The 17,475-nt window shown below is 33.0% G+C and overlaps 2 protein-coding genes across 4 annotated transcripts; both read left to right on the plus strand.

The window, feature by feature from the left end:
• The first annotated feature begins 3,960 nt into the window (after positions 1-3,960).
• Positions 3,961-8,123, plus strand: LOC114424842. Of its 3 annotated transcripts, none has more exons than XM_028391599.1 (3): positions 3,961-4,326; positions 5,047-6,949; positions 7,292-7,418. In XM_028391599.1, exons 2-3 carry the CDS (start codon positions 5,306-5,308, stop codon positions 7,361-7,363), a joined length of 1,716 nt encoding a protein of 571 aa, XP_028247400.1. In that variant the 5' UTR covers positions 3,961-4,326; positions 5,047-5,305; the 3' UTR covers positions 7,364-7,418. The 3 variants fall into 3 exon arrangements, with proteins under 3 accessions (XP_028247400.1, XP_028247401.1, XP_028247399.1); XM_028391600.1 differs by lacking the exon at positions 7,292-7,418 and adding an exon at positions 7,097-7,285; XM_028391598.1 differs by having other exon boundaries at positions 3,962-4,326; positions 7,320-8,123.
• A 1,052-nt stretch (positions 8,124-9,175) lies between these two features.
• On the plus strand, positions 9,176-15,591 carry LOC114424938 (signal peptide peptidase-like 2). Its single transcript, XM_028391621.1, has 14 exons — positions 9,176-9,439; positions 9,655-9,813; positions 9,918-10,029; positions 10,188-10,307; positions 10,490-10,641; positions 10,749-10,931; positions 11,157-11,191; positions 12,363-12,519; positions 12,968-13,021; positions 14,098-14,190; positions 14,281-14,423; positions 14,755-14,825; positions 15,010-15,093; positions 15,230-15,591. The coding sequence occupies exons 1-14, from the start codon at positions 9,293-9,295 to the stop codon at positions 15,349-15,351; spliced, it is 1,632 nt and encodes a 543-aa protein (XP_028247422.1). The 5' UTR covers positions 9,176-9,292; the 3' UTR covers positions 15,352-15,591.
• The last annotated feature ends 1,884 nt before the right edge of the window (positions 15,592-17,475 follow it).

The raw sequence follows: 17,475 nt of genomic DNA on the forward strand, positions 1-17,475 counted from the left end.
CAAATAGTGACATGACATAAATTACGTTGCAACATCATGGCCACTAGCTAGTGCGACGGTGACAACTCACCGTGACGGTTTTCAATTTTTCATCAACCAAATTTTAGAGGTGCCTCAATTGAAGTTGGACAAGGAGAACCTTGACATGACACACATTGTCGCTTAGAAGGACCAATTGCTTTAGGTGTTCTGCAGAATTTTGAGCATGGTTGGAAAAAGTAAAGTCTAGGGAATCCTTTACCTATTGAACTTGGGAAAGAAACTGACATTTCTGTAGTATCATCACTAGTATCGGTTTCTAAAGACAAACAAACATGGAATGTTCCGTAATGGAAGGGCTATTTATGGCTTCCAAATATCCACAGAGCAACGCTGCGATTGAGGCAAGGACCCGATACTGAGACTCTGGCAGCTTCTATTATTCTTCATGGCGATGATGATCACCATTCACCACTAAGATCCCACATGGTGGTTGGTTGGCTCCACCGCGGTCTTGGAGGAGTTTTTGAGTTCGCTAAAGTGCTACTCAACAAAATTAATAAACTCGGGTGACTTAAGAAAAAAGTGTTCAAAAACACGCGGAATAAATGATGTATTTTATATTTAAATTATATTATGAACCGATGACATTAAAAAGTGTATCTAAGATTAACCTTTATTTGTTAACAACTTTAACAATTGAAAAAAATAGAGAAGTGATATTCAGATCATTTAAACATGCAACGTAAGGCTTGTGCACCAGTCTAATGCTCTATTTATAGCACGTTAAGGATATCAAATTTCTAATCAAATCAAAATCATTTATTGATAGTATCTTTTTGTTAAGCTATATTATTTTTTGTTACCTTTTATTGTTAACCATCTAACAATTAAAATTGAAATAATAATTGACCAAGTCAAACTTGTATCTAGCGGCCTTTTCAATCCAAATTTCAAATACTATTTTCTTTCAGCAAATCTTTCATACTATTTATATTTTAAGCGCTAGCAAAAATATAATAATATTTTACCTTTTTGAAATCAATTAATCATTTGATGATATTAAATTCTCTAATTTAATTCATCATCAAATATTAAAATAATTTTTTTAACAGAGATTAAAATACTCAGTTTGTGTGTGATCCCGTAGATTCAATACTAAGTCGGTAATATATTAATCAAATTAATATACTAATCAAGGTAAGCGTCTAGCAACACTCCTTATCGTTGAAGTAGCATTTTACTTTCAAGAACCATTAGAAGAGTAGTGTACTAATTTCTTCCATCTTTACCGCTCTAGGTTAACTCTAGAGTATAGTGTTATTGTTGAACTCTTCTGAGTTAACTCATAATGACTTAAGAAACTCATTTCTTCTTTCATTTAATTTTTCTGACCAGAATATAATTTTATTCATAGAGCTCGAACTCATTACCAAGAGTTAATGAATTCCTTCTTGATTAATCATTAATTCTACAATTATTTAATCATATACAATATTCATTCAACAAGTACTCTAAAATATTAGGTGTCCAGAATCAAAATACAATAACCTGTTAATTACTATAACAATCTCAGGTCAAAGAAAACTATTATACCTCTTTTTGAGAATTTTCTATTGACAGTTTGTGATAAATTTTAATCATTAGAAAATTTCAATTAAGTCAGTTTAATGATTACATCAACATTTGACTCATCTATATATACAAATTAATAAATGAGATCTATTAATATTTATCTAATAAATACTATCACATATATATTAATCTATCTGGATTATTAATATCCTATTTATAATAAATCTATGATCATGAATGATTTAAATTAAAATTAGAACAAACTTGTTTCTCATTATCATAATCTCTATTATAATAACAAGTCTTTAATTTTAATCAAGGACATTATGGACCATTTAATCAAATAGTGAAATATAACAATGAAAATAAAATAATACTTTATTATTAAAATTAGAATTGATAATATATTTGACATTTTTATATTATGTTGCATTGTATTTATTATGAGTCTTACCATATCAAACTATTTAAATGATAAATTAAAAAATTGAAGTGATTAAATCAATTTTTTTTTCTTTTCAAAATCGATCTAAATGAATTCACGAATACCTTGAGTCTCAAAGAACTGTGAGCTGTGTTTTTAAAAATAAAAAATAAAAATCTGTGAGCTATACTAACTGATATCAGCAAAATCACATGAATGGATTATTTTTTTTTAAGTCATATTTTAAAACACAATCTATCCATATTCTGTAATTTTTTTATTCAAAATCTACCAATTTTTGTAATGTTTTTAAAAAATTAACCCATTGATGTGATTTTGCCAACGGATATTTTTAGATTTTAACCTATCGACCTAGGAGATCCATGCAAGGTCCCACTTAATATGAAGATGACTCTATTAACTCTCCTTACTTACCCATTACTCACCAATTACATTATGTAGCGTTCTGTCCCATACTCCCATGTCAAATTGTCAATTACCAAAAAAGGCTCCTTCAAATAGGCCTTAGGTAGTTAGGTGATAATTTTAGAGCAATCAACTTATTTCAAAGACATAACACACCAACTCTTACCTTTTAGCAAAAGGCCTAGAATTTGATATCGACTACAGTTTTAGTAAGAATAGTAAACATACCATTATCTTATGTTCTAGATAGAACCTGATTTTTTCTTTCATAAATGCTATAGTTAATTATCTAATAACTTTATTTAATAATTTTTCTTCAATCTCTCAAACAATCTTGACATAGTAGTACTATTACACAGTGTTAAGAGATAAAAAGGTTCTAGTAAAAAAAGAGAGATAGAAAGGTTAATAAAAAAGAAAAAAAATGTCAACTAAGTTTTATTGCTCGTACATAAATGCACAACGGTGAATATCACTACCATACCGTGGAATATGGACATATAACATTGAAGTAAGTTAATTAATACTCAAATTCTAAAATGTAGAAGAATTACTTGTAGAGTGTGTTTGGGAGATGAGGAAGGAGAAAAAAAAAATAGAATGAGTCTCATACTTTTTATATTATTCTTTAACTTAAATATTTTTTTCTATTTTTATTTTTTCTATTTTTATCTTCTCAGCCAAGAATACTAGTAATCATCTCGTCCACTCACCATATGTAGTAGTTTTGAATTTAGTTGATGAATAATTCTAATTTTTCTTGCAATATTTTTCAATTAGTTAATCTCTTAAAAAGTGTTTTTTTTTTTTGTATTTTAACAAGTTAAATGTATCCACCTTTTTATTTAATAGTAATTTTTTAATTTAATACTCCCATTAAGAAGATAATCAAAATGTTATAAAATGACGTAACATAACGTGAATCATGATAAACCAAAACCGAATGTGACCAACCGACAGTCATTGAATTTGGTTTGCTACCTCGCAAACCAAGCACATGCAATGCAACTATATTTCATTTCTTACCTTCCTTCTGCTCCCCAAAATGACCATAACACTTTTTGACCCAACACCAACAGAAAACATTACCATTATCACACACGACCTATCTTAGATAAATGCCTCTTATTATCTTATCATCATATGCACAGTGATTAATTATTAATTTCATGGGATTGCGGTCTTACACTTATCATCCTTGCTTTTTATTCACTCAGTCTCAGTGGAAGAGGTTGCCCCTTTATGATGGGGTTATTCGTCTTTTAACCGTGGGTGCACGCTCATTCATTCTCTTGCTCGGTTTTGGGCTTGACCTTGCCCTGTCTCACAGCTCCCACATTCTCATTGCTGAGTGAGACTCAAATCTTACATATTTTTAACACATTTTATAATTTTGTATTAATTAAAATTTATCAAAAACTCTAAAATTATATATAAAAAATATTAACTAACAGAAGACTCACTTAATTTTATAGTTTTTTTTTTAAATAAATTTCGGCTAAAGTGTGTCAAAAATAGTTGCTAACATTTCTCAATAATAATAAAGAAGAGAAAAAGAGAAGCGCAGCATTTGACATAATGATGATGTTTGATCAAAGGACATAGCTTTAGTAGCAGTGGCAGTAGAGACATGTACAGAGGATCGTCTGCTTGCTGTCTCTTCTTTCCCCTCCTTTTCGTGTGTGAGAGAGTTCAGTGTTATTCTCTGTTCTAACTTCACTTTTTGGCACCATTTATCATGCTTCACTCCTTCTTCTTCTTCTTCTTCTTCTTCACCCTCCAACAGGCCAAGAAAGATAGCTCTTTTCTACGGTTATATATATATATATACTCTTGGACACTTTTTGTTTGAGTTTGGAGACAATGATTGTGTGTTGACGCTCTTCCTTCGGTTTCAATTCACTTCTCCAACATCTACTACAGTATGGCCCTTTCCTTTCACTGCTTTTCTTTTTTTCAATTTTCTACTGTTATGTTATGTTTATGGTTTGGTATTAAAGTGAACTTTATTTTATTTTTAGAATATTATTACTTAACATTTGCGCAGCAATTGCCATCCTTGTAATCACTTTACTCATATTCTGGGTATTATTCATAATTTTACCTTTTCCTTTTGCTAAGCTACAGATCTTACAGGATTTTTTTTTGGAAGTGGGGGTGTTGGGAATCAAAATTGTTACTTTTTAGTTTTTCAGCAATCCCATTCCTAACTTTTAATTTCACTGTTGGGACACTTCCTTTCCAATAATGGTTTTTTGCAATTGCAGCAAGCTTGTAATTGGCATCGTAAAGTTTGATATTTTAAAAAATTGTAGATATCTGTTGTACGTGCCCTTTCTTACCTGCAATCAACAATTTGTTTTGTGAAATATTATCACATTCTGCCTCAATTGTGATTTTCCTCTGCTTATCTCAAAATTAGGAGGCAAACCATTATTGAATATAGTGTGACCTCAAAAATCACTGCAAAATTATGATATTTCTGCGCTGATTGAGAAGCTGAGCTAAATATACACTGATTAGTTGCAAATATAAGATTTAAAGTTCGTTCAATTACAAACAAAATGCATCATTGTGTCAAATGAATTCGATCTCTCTCTTGCAAATTAATTATCTGTATTTTTTATTTTTCTTCTTAATAGTATTGCAGGGCTCTTCAGGATGGGACAAGAATTGGAGTTTGATCTGAATGACAAGTCTTCCGTGGGTCTCAGTTCCGATACTGTTCTTCCATCTCATCAATATTGCTTTAATGTGAAGAAAAGATGTAATAATGGGAAACCCACTGGGAAAGATGATTTTTTGAAACTCAAAGAGAACCTTGCTGATATCAATTTTGGTCGCTTCCGCAGTTCTTCACCAAAGGGCCTTCCCTGACTGGAAGGTAATATAGAAATAGAAATGAGACAAGGTTCCGTGTATCAGAGTTCAGAACAAGTCATAAATATAAAGAAAATTGGCACCATTAGGGGAAGGAAAAAAATAGAAATTTCATCTAGGAGTAGTGATGCCTCTTTTTCAGGTAGTGTTGTTGATTCTCTGTGTGGTTCAGATGATGAAAGTCTGGATGAGAGACCTTCAGTAATATCTCAGGACTCAAATTTAGGTTCAACATCTCCATCTGTTTCTGTTTCCTGGGTTAGTATGGAGAACAGCACTTCAAATGGCTATATTGAATTTTGCTTAAATTCAGATGTTTGGGATGAAAAATATGGTGCAGCAGAAGGGGTTGGTTCTATAAATACAGAAATCAGAAGTGACAAGGTTGCTGGTTCACCAATTGATGGTAATTTTCATCTTCAAAAAGAGACAGTTCGTGGATTACAAAAGCCACTCTCTGCTATGGTTGAAATCTCTCTCATGCCATCTCCATCAGAGAGTGACTGCTCACCAAGATCAAGTTCAAAAATCTCACTCACCTCTATCAGGAACAGGTTAAATTCATATACAAAGTCAAAATCTTTGAAAAGCCCAGTGAGTTGTGTTCTGGAAACTACTGAGGTCAAATTAAGCGGCACAAGAAACAGGGCTTATCAGAGATCTTTGCTGAATGACTTCTCTAACACAGCAAAGCATTCTGACATTATTTCTGAGTTTATCAATAGAGATATCCAGTTTTCAGGTCTATCATGTTCTCCTGTTCATCTTCATGGCAATCTCAAGTTGAAAAACAAACAAGGACTGCCATTTTTTGAGTTTAAGGTAAAGTGCCCCGAAGATGTCTTTGTGGTGAAGACATGGAAATCAGGCAATGCTTTCAATTGGGCGTATACCTTTCATTCAATGGATAATAGAAAAAAAAGTACTGCCACTGACTTGGGATCCCATTGTTGTGACAAAGACTCATCAATGGTAGCACAGATGCTGGTTTCCTCTAATTCATGCTCGAAATTAGAAGGTGGAATGTTTGACAACTCTATGGTATCAGAATTTGTGCTGTATGATCTTACACACTCAAGCAAAAGTGTTTCTCCTGAAAAAAAGCGTTACAGCGACCAACACTGTTCTAAAACTCTAAAAGCTTCTCGTGTAGGAATGAAGGGCGAAACTTTTAGGCCAGATGAAGAGACTTTGTTCACTAAAAACAAGCTTCTATCAGGCAATGCAGATTTTGATAAATCAAATTCCTATCCTTTGTCATCCACAGAATTGCATTCAAACCCTGAAATGGCTGCCATTGTTTTGCAAATTCCATTTCGCAAGAGAGAAAGCTTGAAATACAAAAGAAGGGATAGAATAAATGCTGAAGAGCATTCAAAATTAAGTGATCTCTCTTTAGCTGTAGATCAGAGTAGAAAAAGCCTTCATGATAGGAAAGTCCTAGAACAGGTGAAGGTGGTGCTACCAACCGGAAGCCATGGTTTGCCAAGTGCTGAAAGCCAGGGTCCCTCATCATTACTTGATAGATGGAAACATGGTGGAGGTTGTGATTGTGGCGGCTGGGACATGGCCTGTCCCCTTATTCTTTTAGGTAATCCTACTATTCAATTTGCTGAAGGTCGAACTCATATGGAGGGATATCAAACACTGGAACTTTTCACTCAGGTAAAGCTTGAATCTCTCCAACTCTTTTGTGAAAGGACTTAAAATAGATTTAGAAAAATAGTCACGCCTTAAGTTTTCTTTTCATTTTTTTTTGTTGATTTAAATCTTCTGAATTTAACTTTTTGCATTTTCTCTTCCCAAATGAAGATATATGCATCTACAATAGGACAAAAAGCAAAATGATATTGACTCTAGTCTACATTGCACGATGAACTAATTCCATGAGACATGCATCTTCATAAGATGTCAAATACCGTTGTGATTCCAATTGGAGCCTTTTCTGTTTCATTCAGTGCCTCAGTTTTAACATGCTTCGTTTATGAGATTTTGATTGGTTTTTAGGGTACTTATCTCTCCTTCTGGTGCATAGGGAGCCAAAGAGAGAACTCCTACATTTGGCATGACAATGGTTGAAGAGGGGCAATATGCAGTTGATTTCCATGCAAACCTATCACCGTTACAAGCTTTCTCCATTTGTGTTGCTATTTTGCATGGCAACTCCTCCTTCAGTGGCACGGGGAAGGCAAAAAACCAACAGATATCTAGATGCAATTCATTGAAAATGCTTCTTGAGGAGGAGGTAGAGTTATTTATCAACTCAGTCACCAAAGAAGAGAATAAGAATGTGTCCAAGATTCAGAAGGGAATTTCTCGACCCTACGTGCTAAACCCACCTTTGTCTCCCATTGCACGAGTATAAAGGGTAGTTTACACTTGCCCAGCTTGCTGCAGTGATCCAAGTGAGATATTTGTGTCAGCTTTTGAGTCCTTAATTTAAGCCATTGCTATTGCTGGTTTGACCTTAAAGCTGGTAGCAAGTGCTACATTCTCTGCTTCTGGTTATTGGAACTGAGTCTGGGCTATTTATTACTCATGATAGTCAAAAGAATATATCTTGCCACACAGAATACCCTGCTTTCATGAAGAAAATGTGGAGTGCTTGCTGCTAATGTTAGAATCATACTTTGTAACACCAAATAGAACAGAATATTATTGTCCATATTTGAATGGGATAATTAGAGGGAAAGGTTATAGGAAATGATTTTATTCTGGATTTCAGTCCTTTCTATATGTAAACATTAAAAAATGACACTGGAAATCAACCCAGTAATTTGTTTAAAAACAACTTGCATTTGCCGGTAATCAAACCTCAGTGAACCTGGATTAACCAGAATACTAACGGAAATTCTGACTGATCTCTGTACATTATGGTTGTTCATGGAGATTTGAACTTTACATTACCCATTGATGATTTGATGAATATAATAAATTAAAGTGAAAAAACAAATTGTTCATATTAATAGTATTATTATACAATTTTAATAGTTGTAAGTTAATAATATATATTTTAAAACAAAAGATGATAGAAAAAGTTAGATATATAAATAACATATTATAACTATTAAAGGCTTTACTTGATTTTTTTTATTAAAAGTTTAAAATAATAGTACTATCTAATGCTGAATACCTATTAAATAAAATTGATATTAGTAAATATGCTGTTTGATTTGGGTTAGTTTAATTTTAGATATATTATCTAAAATCTAAAAACTGATTTGACTCAATTTATTTTTGAATAGACTTGAATTTGAGTGTCCTTAATCTAGGAGAATGTAACTTAAACTAATCATGATGAAAAAATTTATCTTATAAATTATTCAGTGTTATTAAATATTATTACTAAATCATTTAATTTTTAAGTTTAAATTTATAATAATATTATTAATCAAAATTAATCAATTAACTAATTGTATGGATGGCGTGTAATTTGAGTCTTGCAACGGCAGTCTACCTGGCTGCCGTGACTTTACCACATTTTCCCTTACACTTCTCTTCTTTTTAATTATAAATAATCAATTTTTTACAGTATCTTTTGTATCTAATACTAATTATAAATAAACAACTTTTTAATATGCATTACTTATTGACTAATTGACTGTATCATGATATCATCAGTTCCCTTTGCATAATATTATTATAATCATTTATGACTATTAATAAAAATAATCATTTCCTTTAATGTTTATATTATTAACTTTTATTTATTTTATAAATTTTTAAAATGTAATTATTATCACTTTTCTTAAAAAAATTGTTATCACTATTTTTTTTAACTATTTCTGTTTTACTTTTAAAAATAAAGACAGAGGTTCAACTAGTATTATCATAATAATAATAGTCATTGTAATACTAATAGTAATATGCTTTAATTTCTTCTTTATTTTATTGAATGGATCAAAATCGAAAGTTAATTGTTCCAAGACGCGGCAGCGTCTGTCTCTCTCGGTTTCAACTGTGAGTTGGTAATGGTTGCATAAATCTCATTGACGTGAGACTGCATCCATGGCTTCGGAGAAGATTTGCTCGATTCTCTTGTTTTGTGCTGTAATTTTGCTTCTCCGTGATGCTCCTTCTGCCATAGCTGGGGACATAGTTCACGACGACGATTCAACTCCCAAGAAGCCGGGTTGCGAGAACCAGTTCGTTCTGGTATACCCACTTTACAAAGTTCTCTTTTTCTCTTTTCATTTCTGGGTTTCTCGCTTTTTCCTCGTACTAGAAGCGTGCATGGTCATGGAGCATCAAAATCATATTTTCCAGAACTAGACATTTGAGATTAAAAAAAAAAAAAAAACTTTAGTTCCTGATTAATTAGTAAGTCTCAAGTTCAATTCGAGTGCTGATTAACTTGTTATAATTGTCAGGTAAAAGTGCAAACATGGGTCAATGGTGTAGAGGATGTTGAATTTGTTGGTGTGGGTGCCAGATTTGGCAGAGCCATTGTGTCCAAAGAGAAAAATGCAAAGCACACGCGCCTTATTCTTTCAGATCCTCGTGATTGTTGCATTCCGCCAAAGAATAAGGTTCTTTCTTCATGTGTGACATGTTGTATTGTACTTTACTTTGGTCACTAGTGTAGCAAAGTACTAACATGTTAGTAGTTCAACTGTGTTGTGTAAACTGTCAGATTGTGGGAGATGTCATCATGGTGGATCGAGGCAACTGCACGTTCACAAAAAAGGCAAATATTGCACAGAATGCTAATGCTTCAGCCATCCTCATCATAAATAACCAAAAAGGTAAAAATTCCGTTGTCCTTCTGGCTCTTATTTTTTTTGGGTAGTTGGGTTTTTGATAGTTGAAGAAGTTGCTTCACTTTTGTGTTGGGTGGGTCATGTCTAGTATATACACTTTTTTATTTCTCTTTTCATGTCAAATTTGTTTTTGTTGTTTGCAGAACTGTACAAGATGGTTTGCGAACCTGATGAAACTGATTTGAACATACACATACCTGCTGTCATGCTTCCACTAGATGCAGGTACAAGGCTGGAAAAAATGCTGACAACTACTTCATCTGGTGAGCTTCCTTGTGCATGTTTTGTGGACTTGTAGTAGTTTCTATTTGATGCAGCTAACTTAGTGATGGTCGCAATATCTTTAATGCTTATGACTTATCAGCAGATTCTAATTGCAATGTAACTACTATTTGTTTTTCCTAAAGGGGAGGGAAGTTTTCTAAAAAAAAAATCCGTTTTGCAGTGTCTGTGCAGCTGTACTCGCCACTTCGACCAGCTGTTGACGTAGCAGAAGTATTTCTTTGGATGATGGCAGTTCTTACCATATTGTGTGCATCATATTGGTCAGCTTGGACGACCCGAGAAGCAGCTATTGAACAGGATAAGTTGCTAAAGGTCTGTTTTTCCTATTCATTTAGTATTTACTCAAGTTGGATTTTCATTTCTTTTCTTAATATGTTGTCGATTCTACTACTTACTCTCATTTTTTTCTTTTCTTATAGGATGCTTCAGATGAACTCCCAAACACTAAATATGCTAGTGTTAGTGGAGTTGTAAATATGAATGTGAAAGCTGCAGTCCTTTTTGTTGTATTTGCTTCGTGTTTCCTGTTTATGCTTTACAAACTGATGTCGTCGTGGTTCATTGATGTTTTGGTTGTTCTCTTCTGTATTGGTGGTATTGAGGTATTAACTTCCACTAAATCAGTTTAAAATTTGATATTTTTGCATCTGCGAGGGGAAAAAAATCTATTTGCATATTACTCAAGTCTGTGACATTGCATGAGTACATGTTATAAAAACTCTCTGTTTCCAATACTGAATTCAAATTTTGTCTTTCCTGCTATTGCCAATTTGCCATGTTATTCTCTGCCAGGTCATTGCTAACCATATTTTTTCTTGTATGTCTAGGGCTTGCAAACATGCTTGGTTGCTCTTTTGTCCAGGTATGGTGTATCTTCTTTAATGAATGTTATTAAGAATTTTTGGTCTTAGTATCCATCTATTAAGAAGCTCAAATTGGATCCAAAGAGAGTTGACATGTTTTATGACAAAATAATAAACCTTGTTGGAATTTGGATGGCTTGCCTTTTTTATTACATGATTAGCTTGATACCTTAAGCATTAAAGCAATTGTCTTGCCTTTTCATTAATTATTTTCAAATCTTAGATTAGAAATTGATAAATGCTGTTGTATGAGCTTGATATTTTGTGCACAACCAGAAGTTGTTATCAATATAGATAAATTAGCAATTGTGACCTTATAATGTGTTTTTTTCCCACATAATCTGCTACCAAGGGTAGATAAGTGAAACTTGTGGCTGGTTTGATAGAAAAAATGAGCTGTATAGTCAGTGTTAGTCAGTAAAACAGCCAAGGCTTAGCTCCCCTGCTCCCCCTACGTAATACTTTTAGATGGAGCAATGCTGTTGATGGTGCATTTTGTTTCCATATCCCTGGGATTTTGTTCTTTTCTTTTATATTTCTAAGATGATTTTACCATACAAAGCCAAAGGTAATGTACACATTTTGGAGAAGTCTGACACACTGACATTTTATTCTCTGGAAGATATCATTATAAAAAAAAAATATTTTTCAGGAGACACCAGGTCTAAAGGACTCGCACAGTCACATGCATGTGCACACACTCCCACAAAGCTGACTAAATGACTGGGGAAAGGATTTCCTAGGTGTTACCTGCATTCTTAGTATTTAAGACTTCATTGAACTTAATTTTATCTTTCATTAATTTTTTGAGAATGTGCTATTATGTGATTAACTTAATTTTTGTATGTTTGAACTACATGAGATGTTGATAATCTTTTTGCATTTTGACATTTACAAACAGTACATTATATATTATATAAATGTTTCAAATGATATAGGATCAGGATGCTTTATTACCTAGTACTCTTGAAAATCATGTCATAAGGTAAAATAGTCTCCTTTCCTCACATTTGAGAGTAATTTTCAAATTTCAAAGATTGAGGATATTGTGTTCTAGAATGTTTGAGTTTCCAACCTTGCATGCTTTTATTGTCCTTTTTAATTGAAGTTGTCATTATGTTCTTCACAATGTTAACTTGTAGAGGAAACTTATTTTGTTTTCCTGTGCAGGTGGTTCAAGCATGCCGGAGAGTCATACATCAAAGTACCTTTCTTAGGAGCTATCTCATACCTGACTTTGGCTGTTTCTCCATTCTGTATAACATTTTCCATTCTCTGGGCAGTTTATCGCAACGAATCCTTTGCCTGGATTGGTCAAGATATACTTGTAAGGATAAATTTTTCTCCAGTCTTAAATGATATTCCCCTCCTTCAAACATATCATATAGGCACTCAAGGTCTAAAGGATGTTTGTCCTTTTCTTTGTTATTTTCAAAGAGGAAGAGGGTACATTTCTCATAATGTAGTTGTGCTTTATATTCATAAATTGTAAAATGTGTCCTGGCATCCATTTGCCTCTGCTACATACTAAAAGGAAATTCAACCGCCTGTCAGGAGTGTCAAGTGGGTGCTTTTGGTGAAGACTTTTTGGATCCTTATTTCTGAATGCAACTTTTTCCTAATATTTCTTTGCCCAACTGTACAAATAATAATAAACTTTGCTATTGTTAGATATATGATATGAAAATTCTGTTTAGTTTTTATACTTATCTGGATAGGCTATTAGTCACTTGTCCATTTAATCATAATTTCTTTTTCATTAATTGTTCTAACAGGGAATAACACTGATAATCACAGTTCTACAGATTGTACATGTACCAAATCTCAAGGTAATTATTTAAGCGTATATTATGCTTGTGCTGTGCTTTATGTTAACCATGATACAATTATTCTTGAATTCTGTTTCTTTTCAGTAGAAGCCATTTAATGGGCACTCTGATATATACTTTGACAATTTTTTGATACATCTCTCATTGCAAAGAAATGAACTAACAACATATTTAATTTGATAAGTGCATCTGGTGCTGCATTGCTTCTAGTTTCCACTCCTGCTTGTTTCAGCAAACGCTCAGATCTGTAATTTGTCAAGTTAGAGTCTGTCTTGATATATTTATGCTGCATGAAATGTTTCTTTAGGAAAATCAAGGGCTTGTTCTGGGTTCAATTTTTTTTATTTTCAAATGCAAATTTCAGAACAATATGTGTTCAGCTAAAAGGGGGCTGAATTGATTGTTAATCAAGTTTCAAAACACTTTTAACTTAATCTTTAAAACTAAAAAAGAATCTTTTTTGGTTTTTTTAGTTGTAAAAATAATCCATTCAAATCTCCAATCTCTCCTAAAAGACCCACATGTTACTGCCGCTATCACAGTCACCACCAATACCCCCAGTCAATTGCTGCTGCCATCCCCACCGACCACCACCATTGGTTGTCACCGCTATCATCATTACTGTCACTATGACCACTACCACTGGTCATCGCTGCAATTGTCATCTCCACTTCCATTGCCCCCCTCCACACTCACCCACCACCGCCATTGTTGTCAATTTGCCACTACCACCACAGCTAGTCAACCAATATTGTCACTACCGTCATTACCACAATGACCACCTACTACCACCATTGTTGATGCTGCCATTGCTATTTGCTAGTCAGTCACCATCGGCATGATCATGATTGTTGTTGCCTCCACCACTACTATTACCACCACCAACACCTCTACCATTGACCATCATTGTCACCAAAGTCATCACCACCAGTCATCATCATCACAAAAAACTAAAACTAAAACCATGAAACTAAAAATTGGTTTTAGTTTTTAAAAATTAAAACTTAAAACTAGCAGCTATCCCAACTACGCCCTAAGATACTCATGTTATTTGATTTGATTGTTTCCTGAATTAGGTTGGTACAGTACTTCTTGGCTGTGCCTTCATTTACGACATCTTTTGGGTATTTGTCTCAAAGAAGTTTTTCAAGGAAAGCGTCATGATTGTGGTTAGTATATGTTCTATTCTAATTCATGACAATCACTATCACCCTATGTATTTACTAATTTTAATTTTGCTTACTTTTTACTCACCATAGGTGGCCCGAGGCGATCGAAGTGGAGAAGATGGAATTCCCATGTTACTGAAGTTCCCTCGGATTTTTGATCCATGGGGTGGTTACAGCATCATAGGTTTTGGAGACATCCTTTTACCAGGAATGCTGGTGGCATTCTCACTCAGGTTTTATTTCCTCCCTCCTTTCTACCCCTTATCCCTTGCATGACTTATGTCAACCCAAAACTTGATTTGAATGACAAGGTCCAAATTTTATGGATTGGAATGTTGCTTCAGCCTGTTTATCAGGAATTTTGCTTTCACAATTATAACCAGAGAAGGTAGAAGAATGAAGGAATTTTGAGTTCAATAACAGCAATTTCGTAGTCCTTCTATTGGATGAATTATTGTAATTCATCATTCTAAAATCAAATGCAAGAGCAAGGCTGTTGCAGTATACTTTTTAAGCAAGTGTTTAGTTGATGAAAAAGCTTTCCTGATCAAAATGTTTTTGCAGGTACGATTGGCTGGCAAACAAGAGCCTTAGAAGTGGATATTTCTTGTGGGCAATGTTTGCATATGGCTTTGGTGAGAACCAACTACCAATCACCTTGTCTGTTATTGACTTCAATAACTATATTTTCAAACTATAAAAACAAATTTTCATGAGAAACTTTTTCAATATAAAATCATTTTTTTTCATTATTGATTTAAAAGTTACATGATTGATTGAGTGCATACAAATGACCTGACTTGTTTCTAATGTTGGTAGGTCTTTTAGTTACGTACGTGGCACTAAACTTGATGGACGGGCATGGCCAACCAGCACTACTATACATCGTTCCATTTACCCTTGGTACTTTAGATGGAAAAGATTATTTTGTTATCACTTTCTACCAAGAAAAAAAAATGAAATCATCTATCAAGGAAATTTCTGAACTGCTTAGTAGTTGTATATAGTTAGGTGCTAACGGTTTCATGCATTAATGCAGGGACCCTGATGACATTGGGGCGGAAGCGAGGAGATTTGAGGGTTTTGTGGACTAGTGGAGAACCTGAAAGACCTTGTCCACATATAAGACTCCTACACAGTGGAGAACTAAACTGTGAATGAATGATGTTGTAACTTTTCACCTCTGATATATTCGGTGTATGCAATGCATGGCTTATCTTCTGCAATTGAGCACCATAGTTTCATGTATCCAATCCCCTTTAAACAAAGCAGGGGCTCACATTTATAGTTACAAGTAATGTAGAGTTTGTTCAAATAGTTCTACATAGAAATCTCTAATCAGCGTTGTTTGTAGTTGGTGTATGATCTATGGTTTTTGTACCTGCAATTTTACTTTATTGGACATGCTCATGGCTTATATGATAAAAAAAAATCACGAAAGCAAATAATACTTGAGTTGACACTTGATAGTTTTTCTTTGCCGAAGGTAGCCTCTAAATTAAGTGAATGATTATGATGGGGATCAATGTAATAAAGTAAACCTTCCGCTTAATTGATGTAAATGCGTGACCAGTTCATTTCCCTATTTCCCTACCAGGGACAATGAGTGTTAATCAAAAATTAAAATACCAACAAAAATGCCAATATTCCGAAGGTTCTTTTAAGTTTTAAGTTTTAATGATTGTTACACTGATAAAGAAATCTATAAGAAAAAAAATACTATTAAATAAAAATATTAAATACTGAATCAGTTTAACTTTTGATTTCTTATCAAATTATAAAATAATGAAAATACTAAATCTTTGCAAACATTATTTTAGTATTTCATTGAGACTCCATTTTCTTTTTTAGATGACTTATTTCTATAATAACTTCATGATAATAATTTACTGAACACCTTTTCATAAAAAAAATGACAACATATTTTCGTATCTTTTCAAGATTTAACTTTTGATTTCCTGTCATATCATAAGGACACTATTATTTTAGTACATCATTGAGACTATCCATTTTCATTTTTAGACCACTTATTTTTACCATAATTTTATACTATTTTTTATAACCTTTTTTTATTTCTTTCCATCGCGTTAACCATCTTATTTTGCACATTCTTTCTTTTATCGCGTAACTTTTTGTACAAGATTTTAGTATCAGTATAATTTCTATTTTACTAATGACATCTCCATGCTGCATGGAAAAAGTTTGCCTGGTAGCCTAAGTTTGAGGCGTGGGAAGCGGGTGCTCTTCATTGCTACTCATATTTCTTTTTCTTTTTTATTAAAGAAGAATTGTAAAACACTTGTTAATTAAAAATTTAACGACTGTTTCATTTCATCTGTATATTATTTTCACTTAGCAGGTCAAGGGAAGATTTAGAATTGTCAGTGAGGGCTTGCGGCTGCATGTGAATCCACGCAACGCAACATGAATAGGGTATCCTGTGGGTGTGAGCTGTAAGGCACAATATAACTGCCTAGTCTTGTCACTCCCACTCCCTGTCTTAGGGTAGAGGACTAGATCCCCCTAAAGTTAGAATATTATTGACAGAAGAAAAGAACAATAACACCATCTTTATAATTCATGATCCATCATGTAAAACTTAATTAGGTCAATTATACTAACATCTTTAAAAACAATTACATATATGATATTTTTTTTAACATTACACAAACATCTCATAAGTCATAATTATGTAACAATATAATATAATATGATATATCTCTCATTTACATAACTTCTTTCTAATTATACTATTACATGAAGTTAGGGAAATCGATATAATGTAAAAAAAAATGTCATATGTGATAGTGTTAAATTTTAAGGAATATTAAAATAATTGATCCTATTAATTATTATATTATTTTAAGGTATATTAATATAATTTAAGGAATTTATTGCTCTTATCACGTATTCTCTTACTTTTACCTACCTAAGTTAACGTTCACTAATATGAGGTTTTGTTGTCAAGATGGAAGATGCATTGAAGAAGGTTATTGGGTCCTTCGGTTTATTGTGAGTGCTTTATTAAAGCCTTGAATTCCAAGATGAATTCTTTTTGTGTCATTTTTGTTTTGTATGCTTTGTTGCATTGTATGTTATTCTTGGGACTAAAGTTTAATACAACTTATGATACTACTGTCTTGAATGTGAATTTTGTTGGTTACACAGTTACATTTGCCGTCAATTACTTTAATTGTTTATGAGAATTGAATGTAGTTGCTTAAGAAGGGTGCTTTAACCTCAAGGTTAATCTTCAAAGCTGTGTTTTTTTTTTCTTCGATATTT

The sequence above is a fragment of the Glycine soja genome, chromosome 1 (assembly GCF_004193775.1).
Source record: "Glycine soja cultivar W05 chromosome 1, ASM419377v2, whole genome shotgun sequence".
In the NCBI taxonomy this organism is placed as follows: Eukaryota; Viridiplantae; Streptophyta; class Magnoliopsida; order Fabales; family Fabaceae; genus Glycine; species Glycine soja.